This window comes from Phoenix dactylifera, unplaced genomic scaffold (genome assembly GCF_009389715.1).
Source record: "Phoenix dactylifera cultivar Barhee BC4 unplaced genomic scaffold, palm_55x_up_171113_PBpolish2nd_filt_p 000678F, whole genome shotgun sequence".
Taxonomy (NCBI): Eukaryota; Viridiplantae; Streptophyta; class Magnoliopsida; order Arecales; family Arecaceae; genus Phoenix; species Phoenix dactylifera.
In genome coordinates this window covers 211,625-220,976 of record NW_024068064.1, presented here as the reverse complement: position 1 = coordinate 220,976, position 9,352 = coordinate 211,625, and the positions used below count along the sequence as shown (strand labels likewise).

The 9,352-nt window shown below is 39.9% G+C and overlaps 1 protein-coding gene across 1 annotated transcript in view; it reads left to right on the top strand.

Annotated features, from left to right (window-relative positions):
* The first annotated feature begins 534 nt into the window (after window positions 1-534).
* The window catches only part of LOC103721930 (nuclear pore complex protein NUP133), a 40,984-nt gene continuing 32,166 nt past the window's right edge, over window positions 535-9,352 (top strand). Inside the window, 4 exon segments of the mRNA XM_039119999.1 lie at window positions 535-851; window positions 5,191-5,315; window positions 5,403-6,098; window positions 6,101-7,237. Coding sequence (XP_038975927.1) covers window positions 661-851; window positions 5,191-5,315; window positions 5,403-6,098; window positions 6,101-7,237 — 2,149 coding nt within the window. The 5' untranslated portion in view covers window positions 535-660.

The window sequence follows — 9,352 nt, the reverse complement described above, 5'->3', positions numbered from 1 at the left end:
GCTGGTTGGAGAATAGAGAAGGAGAAGGAGACCGGCAGAGCTGCGCCACAGCAAGTCGGGGAAGGGGATCGGGATTCGGGGGAGGGCTGGGAGTGGGAGAGTCGGAGACTAGGGCAACTGGGGCGATGGGGCCAATGGTCAAATGTCAATCAGGAGGGGGCTGAGCCGGCTTGGAGCCTGGGAGACTTGAAATTCAGACTAGCACTCGTTTGGGCTGGGCCGCTGGGAGACTATAGCTCGTTTGGGCGTGAGCTGCTCGGGATCGGGCTCGGATGTAAACGGGCCTCATGTTGGGCTCGGCCTCGGAGTTGTTTGACTAACGAGCCAAGCTTGAGCCGGATTTTTACTGTGCCGAGCCCGAGCAGCTCGGGTCATTAATAGCCCTAGACGCAACCTATCTGACTGGAGCTGCAAGCTTATCAATTCCACGGCCAGGATTTGTTATGGTCGTTTTTTCCTCGACGAAGATTCAATTCTCTTCGGCGACATCCCAGCAATTCAAATATCCCCTCCTACACCCCCCCCCCCCCCCCCCCCCCCAAACCTCGGCGGAACCTCCCTCTTTCTATCTCTCCTTCTTGAACCCTAGACTAGAAAGAAGCTCTGAAGATTCCATTCCCCTTCACTGCACGGGCAAGAAACCCTCGCGTCCGATCGGCGATGTTCTCTCCGGCGGCGAGGAAACCCCACCTCGCCTCTCAGAAGGACCGGAATCTTGGGCACGCTGTCCTCGATTCCCCCGCGACGCCTCTTCCAGAGAGCAGCCGGTCGGTCTTCGGCGCTTCCATCCCCAACCGGCCGATCACCGGCACACCGGCTCCGTGGTCTTCTCGCCTGTCCGTTCTCGCCAGGTAAAGGGGAGTCTAGGGTTGTGAGATCAGTTTGGATGTTTGAAATATTGTGGCATTTTATTTCTTTAATCAGTTGGTAGCTCTGCCACTGATTAGTCCCATTAGGGTATTTGAAATCTATCTTGTTGGATATCTATGTCTGTTTGAATGTTTTATTCTGAAGTTTTTGGAAGTGTGAGCTTGAATCATAGCGGTGGAGGTGAAAATATGATGTTTACTGATGGCTCTTTGGCTATTTGGAAAATAATCTATTTTCCAATGTTTGGCTGTTGGGGAAATAATCTTTCTTGTATTCTGCTTCTGTGGTCGGAAACCTGTTGCATAGATAGAAAAATCCGGGTACTGGCAGAAGAATGGTATTCTTTTAGATTGATACGGAGACACCAAATCATACACTTCCTGAATTCTGAAGAAGTGTATGCTCATTATAGGAGAAGGAATTGGAAATATCTCAGTAACATACAGAAAATTTTTTCATTCCCAATGAGAGAACAACGAGCTCGTTGATGGTCGAGGTGCTTGACTTGCTACTTTGTTTAGTGGGGTATTCTTTTTTTTTTCCTTTTTTTCTGTTGTGAAGAGGAGGTTAGCGGTATTGGGAGAAGAAATCGAGCTCAGATGGTTGGATGGGAAAGGCTATATGAATAGCACAGGTGGAATTTTTGTTATGTAAGTGATGAAAGAGATGAATAGGTCATCACTTGGGAACTAATTGTGGAAGACAACGTTTTAGAGGGAATGCAAAGGTTTTTGTTAAAGGAAAATGTTTTGGTGAAATAAATTCACCAACGTACTTCCATGACTGATAAGATGATTTGCAACAATCTTACTTCCACGATAGCCCTTATGTCTTTAAGATGCAAACTTTACTATGAAACCTACCAACTTTGTGATAGATTTATGGACTTGCTGTTCTCAAGTGATGAAAATCTAACCAACATTTGGTCACTGATGTATGAATATTCTATAAATGAATGGGATTTTATAACTATTATCCATCCTTTTTTGTCTTTTTGCTTTACTTGCAATCCCATGTGGTGGTGCACATGCACAAACTTCCCTAACCTTTCAAAGGAAATGATTTTTTGGTGTTCACATTATCTCATTTTAATGGGACACCATAGATGCACAATGCTTTGGGAATTCATGTATTGATCTCTCCAACTTTGCTCTAATGTGCCTATAATTTCATATGGAGCATAATATGTTGGTCCTCCCTTTACACCTCATTAGATGTTCTAGTGATAAATGTACATTAGAGGAAGGCAATTAATTAAGTTTCCGTCCTAACTTTCTTTTTAAAAATTAACAAGCAGTTCGCATTTATTTTTCATATTTATTGAAACTTTAAGGATGCCATTAATGCTAATGTGTCTTTGATTTTATTTGCCCTACTTACACTTGCCTAGATTGCTTAATGCTTTCATTCTTTAATGTTAAGCTAGTCTTTTTATCTTATTGTCATGTTGTCTCTTACCCACCACAAAGCTCAGATTCTCGATAATCAACTCCATGTCTCTCCTTTTTATCCTTGTCCCGCTCTTTACAGTGAACCCCTGAGATGCCACCTTAAAATTGCTTCCTTTGCAACATGAGTTGTGGATCCTCCTCATACTCATCGACAAATAGATATTTCATGGCCATATGGTTTGTGCCATCATGTTTGACTGTCTTATTTAATATATCTTGTAATGCTAATTTAATGCATTCTTTAGTATCATGCTTACTCTACTGAACTACTTTCAACTCTTGGGTTTTATGCACCTCTCTGCATCCCCTATAACTCAAGCACCTCAGTTATCCGCCAAATTACATGCTTCTTTAGATTAGGCATGCCTAAAAATCCATATGAAAACCATAATGTTTAAAATGCAAGTACCATCCTTTAATAATCATTGCATGCTCCCACCTAATGTTTCCCATCATTCTGTGCTAAAATCTGCAAATATGGGTATCATTTTACCCACTCGGACTGAAGCACCTCAAATACCCGCAGACTACATGCTTCTTTAATTCAGGCTTCCTAAAAATCTGAATCAAATCATTTTGAAGTAGCTTCTAAAACCAACTTGTGTTCTTTAATAATCTTGAGTGCCTCCACCTAGTGTTCCGCACCTTTTTGTGATAAAAATCTATACACATGTTAAACTATTGGCCAGCAGTCATATGATCAGGTAAAATGGTTGCTAGCATAATGAGACACTTAAGCTTATAACTTAATCTACTTAAGTAATTTTAACAGCAATGGAATCTTTTCAGAAAACTTAATACATTAAGATATCATTGTTAGGAACAGTTGAGATTTTCATTATTGTAAGTTTTTTATTATTACTTGCATGCGTTTATCATTTTGTTGCTCTATGATCAAGATTACACCATTCAGAACTAAGAAGATAGATAGTATACATTGTAATCAAAAGGAAATTATTTTGCTAATATGGAATAGCAAGGCCTAGCAAAATGTGAGGAACAAATGTACGAGAAACAATTCCAAGAAATTAGACCAAACGATCCATTTAGACTAAAGATTAGCAAAATTGATAATGTTCCTACGAACCCCAACATGATATTTGAGTTGGAAGAGTCACTTGTTCATTCCATTCCAAACTCTCCACCATGTAACTTGAACACAATATTCAACCTTTCAACTCCTTGTTTTGAAGTCAAAATTCTGGTTAAATGCCATTACATGCACATTTCCAAAATGTAGGGTGTAGTTTTAGCTTGGAGCATAAACCTAACTCCATAAAGACCAAGAGGTTGATCAAAGAGCAAATGATTAAATATTGTTACCCATACAAATTCCCATTGGTTATTAGTAACTTGAAAGAAAAAAACATTCTTTTGTCCATAAGTACAGGTGAGGTTTACTTAGTACCATGCAACTCTTGGACAACCTATTGGCCCATTTAGACCTTTATCCTAGGCTATATAAACAAGGTGGATAACTTTCTGTGATCTGGGCATGTTTTAAGAATGTGGTTTTTACTTGTCTGCTTGGGGTGCAATTAGCTTATGCATGCTACATGGTTGACTAATTTTGAGGTTGCTTGCAGCATACCTACGTTATTGTAGTCTTAATAGTTGAACATTCATTTCTTTGTCATGATCATTTAAGTTGTTCTTGGATATTGTGCCTCATAGATTAATTAGACCATAGTTTTCTTGCTTTCAGAAATATGTTTTTTCTTGAGGAAATTCACTTGATCAGATGATTACAATATGGTAGCGGGAGGTGCTCATTATTGGCCATTCGGTTAAAGGGATTCTAAAAGTAGGTAGATGACAATCAATTTTATTTGGGCTCACCGTGGTGATGCATTTGCTTTATGAATGATGGGGCATTGTGATTAATTTATTTATTTCTTGGCATTTGAACCCCACCCTTGGCAGCTCTTATTCGGGAGAACAGATTAACTTAAATTGCAGATGGGGTTTATTGTATAAAATTTGTTCTTATCAAGCGAGTAGGTTAAGCTATGCTGATCCTTAGGCTCATACGACTGAAGCCTTGTGATGGTCTTGATCTCAAGAAAGACTACAGACCAAGCCTCTTCCTTGATTTCCAGTTTGTGGGGGTATTTTGCATGTATGTTAGTCAAACCATGGGAGCTTGTTTATGCTGAGATGATTTTTAACTTTTGGTCTAATGTAACATGACAACCTTTTTTCAAAATTGTCATGTTACTTAGTAAATCAGGTCTTTAAATCATCATAAAAAAGAAAAGAAAATCACTTTGGAGTAGTTTTGGAACCATCTATTTTAGAAACAAAGGTTGTTTAGGATGGTTGAGCACATGTTTAAAATGTGAAAAGTGGAGTACAAGCTTGTACCACTTGTACGACATGTTTATTACACATCTATATAAGTTGAGGGACATAGCTATGCCTGCTTAGAGATACCATTCCTCTACCCTTCCGTTAGCCAGCTGACATTCGATGTATTATAGATACATTATGATAGGCACTTTTGCTCCTTGTACATGGCATAATATAGTGAGGATCTATGTTTATGCTTACTAGCTAAAATTTTATTATTTGAAGATATTCCTCTACCTTATTCCTGGCTAAAACTTTATTGTTTGAAGATATTCCTATGCCTTGTTCTTGTTTCATTTAATTCAGAGTTTTTAAGGGATTTGGTTCTTGAACGATTCAATTACTGCAAATATTGTAAGAAATTATTATTTTCTCTTCCATTCAACTCTTTGTTCTTGAGTTAATTTTCAGTTTATTGATTAGACTGATGGACTACAATCTCCTGCAAAAATGTTTTTAAGTCAGTCTTTCTAAAGTAGAGAGTTTGATAATCATTTCTCATTTATCTCTTTCTATTCAGGATTCCAACTGAGAAGAAAACTGAGAAGGGGGTTGATGCAAATCAAACCCAACCTGTATATGTTGGAGAGTTTCCCCAAGTTGTTCGCAGTGCTCAAGCAAATCTTCTGCAAAAGAGTGTTGCTAGTAGGGCTTTTGGTTTTGAATCGTGCTTTTAGTATGCTGTTCTTTCCAACTACCTCTTGAGAAAATGATTTTCTTATTTCCTTGCAGATAACACGGTGCTTGCTGGTGGTATGGATGAGGGAACATCCCTTGCTTGGATAATATGTGGAAGGCAGATTTTTATTTGGAGCTACTTATCAGCTGCAGTTTCAAAAAATTGTGTTGCACTTGAAATCCCATCTTCTGCATTTGGGGACAAAGATGACATGAAGTTCATGCATGGTAATCACTGGATGGTCTGTGTTGTCGGATGGGATATTGCATCATCAAGCAGTGAAACAATGTTAGGGCAATGCAGCTCTGCTGGCATAGTCGTTTGTAACCAAATGACTAAAGCTATTGTATATTGGCCGGATGTCTTCTCAGACAGTGAAAACATTCCAATTGCTAGCTTACCAATGCCAGAATCTGGAGAAAGTGATTTGACTAGTGATGGAAGGAAAGCTGCCAACCGGAACCATGGAAGCAATTGTGTTGGAAGTGATAACTTGTCTGAACATGATAGAGTTAATTCAATTATCGTGACTGCAATTCCTGGTAATTATCATGAATGTATTGCAATAGCGTGTCAATCAAATGGTGACTTGTGGTTGTTTCGTTTGACATCGGCCAGAATATGTCAGAGAAGAATTTCTCATGATGCAGTAGGAATTAGTTCTGGTCATTCTCAGATGAATAAAAGGCATGCAAGGTCATTAATCTGGCGTTCTTTGCATGCTTGCCCCAAGGAATCTGGTCGGCAGTTTTTTTGTTGACAGATTGTGAGATTCAGTGTTGGAATATTATGCTTGCACCTGATATTAATATCACAAAACTTTGGATTCATGAAATCGTAGCTGATGATGGTGATTTAGGTATCAAGAAAGATCTAGCTGGCCAGAAGCACATCTGGCTTTTGGATGTGCAGGTGGATCGCCGTGGGAAAGAATTTACTGTTCTTGTAGCTACCTTGTGTAAAGATCGGGTAAGCAGTTCAAGCTACATGCAGTATTCTCTTCTAACAATGCAATATAAGTTTGGTCAAAATTTCTCTTTGGAAAATAGTGGATCAACGAATGAAAGGGTTCTAGAGAAAAAAGCTCCTCTTCAGGTAATAATTCCAAAGGCAAGAGTGGAAGATGAAGAATTCTTGTTTTCTATGCGGCTACGAGTTGGTGGCAAGCCATCTGGCTCAGCAATTATACTGTCTGGGGATGGAACTGCTACTGTAACCAACTATTGGAGGGGTTCCACTCGACTTTATCAGTTTGATTTACCATGGGATGCAGGAAAAGTTTTAGATGCTTCTGTTTTCCCTTCTTCAGAAGACAATCAGGAAGGAGCTTGGGTTGTTCTTACTGAAAAAGCAGGAGTTTGGGCAATACCTGAAAAGGCAGTCTTACTTGGTGGGGTTGAACCACCTGAGCGAAGTTTGTCACGTAAGGGGAGCTCAAATGAAGGCGTTGTGGAAGAAGAAAAAGGAAGCCAGGCTTTTGGTGTCAATGTTGATCCTAGGAAGGCTACTTCTGAGGCATGGATTGCTGGAGATAGACAAAGGGCAGTCTTTATGAGCATTGCACAACGAACTGCCCAAGATGAAGAAGCAGAAGCATTGCTAGGTTGTTTGTTTCATGAGTTTATTTTGTCTGGTAAAGTTGAAGGTGCGCTAGAGAAGCTAAGGAAAAAAGGAGCATTTGAAAAGGAAGGTGAAATCAATGTTTTCACCCGCATGAGCAAATCTATTGTTGACACTTTAGCTAAGCACTGGACAACAACCAGAGGAGCTGAATTTGTGGCTTCAGCTGTTGTGTCTTCTTTACTTTTGGATAAGCAGCAGAAGCATCAGAAATACCTTCAGTTTCTTGCTTTGTCCAAGTGCCATGAGGAACTTTCTTCCAGGCAGAGTAAGGATTTAACATCCCTTATTTTTGATTATGCTTGCATTTCTGGCTACCTGTCTTAAAATATCTTGCCCTCATCATACCATCTGTTGGACACAATTTGACATTGTTCTCATAAGTATCTTTGATCGAGTTCTCACATATCTGTTTTTCTGCAAATATTTAGGCTGGAATGCAGGTATTTATACAGTTACTCGTTTCTTCATTTTTCGAGGTGCATTTGCTTTATGTATCTGTTTTCTGCCTGTCATTCCTGTACTTAGGAATTGGACTATTTATTTGGAAAGTACTTCTAATAATTAGATTGTAAAGAGGTTTCAATGATGCTTCAAGCTAGGGCCTAAAGGCTTGTATAAGATAATGTACCCTTGGGCGGATTGAGTGTGGGCTGGTGGGGGCAGGAGAAACAAGTATGACGGCCTAGGGGAAGGGAATAGGGATGTGGTGCGGCCTAGAATATGCAGCAGAAATCTCTCACTCTAATTCTCTTATGTGATGACTTGGGTTGGCGTTAATTGGACGTGGTAATGAAGGGTTTAAGGCCTACGATTGAGGTCTGAAACCTAAGAAAAATTGTGATGGTAGATAGATTGAAGCAATGGTAATGGAAGTGCTATGAGTTGAAAGTAATGAAGATATCTATGGGCTGAATTTAAGAGTTTCACCTATACCCAAAACTCAAGGGGTTTTCTGGCGTCTCACCAAGAAAGAAGAAGAGCCTTTGGAGTCTCACCAAAGGGGAAGAAGAGAAGCCTCTCGCCTCTAGATCATAAACAATTTGCAAGCCAAAAAATTCTACATTGATTTATTCATCATGTTCACCTCATTAAATAGATGAGGCAAGGTTCGCCGTACCGGTACCGAACCCCGTACCGGTGCCGCACTAGTATAGGCATACCGAGTGTCGGTACGATACGGTACGCTCGGTACCCGACCGTACCGATATTGGTGTACCGATACCGGTATCCATCGGTATGGGTACGGTACGCTCGGTACCGACCGGTACCGACCGGTACAACGAACCTTGTGTTGGAGCATGAAAGGAAATTAATCTCATGATAAAACTCAGGTTAAGACTCATGACTAAACTCAAATACTAAGGGCTATAGGACTCCTAACCAAAGTAGGACTTGACCAAGTCAAGGGACCAAGCAAGACTCCTAATCAAAGTAGGACTTTGACTAGTCAATCCCATAAACATCTCCACGCCTAAGACTCTTCATGCCATGAAATCCTAATGAGAATAGGACTTCTATGCGGATGGACACCTCATCACGTCCTCAATTGGGTCCACACAAAGTGACTTGGGTTGACTCAATTACAACTCAATTATATGGACTCAATCCAGCAAATACAATTCAGCAATTACAAACCCAAAACAAGAACTCAAGTAAACCCAATATAAAAGTTCTCAATGTGACCTAATAGACCAAATTAAAAAGGCTCAATCCAATGTAATTAAATGCTGGAAATCATGAACCTAATGTGTTTTCGGACACTTCCAAGCAAGGATCCAAACTCGACGTATGTCCATTATGACTCGGGCTCGTGCTCCTGCATCAATTCTTCCCGGCTGAGAAGAACTCGACTCCATCGAGTTGGGGCCGAAGAGCTTGTGCAAATCTGAATTCTGGCGCGGGATCTCCTCTGTCTTCAGCCACGAACAATCTGAAAGGGGTCGGTTCTTCTACTTCACCAAGAATTTCTGATATCCTTCTTGGCGTGCCGTAATCCGTTGATTGCCTTGATCTGAATTTATGAATTCTAGGAAGGGATTTTAAAAATCAACAAAGGAATATGTTGTCGAATTCCTGTTTACCTGAAAATGCACTAAACAGATCGTTGTTAGAACCGACAAACAAAGTTTTAAATTAATTATACTCTTACCTTTTCTACTCGAAGAATAGTGGTCGTAAGAGGTCGATCCACAGGAAGGCGATTGGAGTTGTATAAAAATCAAAACGTTCACTCGGATTCAAAGCCGATTTTTGAATAATAAGAAAAAAATATTACTTCGGGGATGTTGAATGATTCTCTAGTCTACCAGAGAATGTTTTCTATTTGAAAATAACGAAAAGACAGATACTTGGAATCGAAGAGCATTTATAAATTTAATGA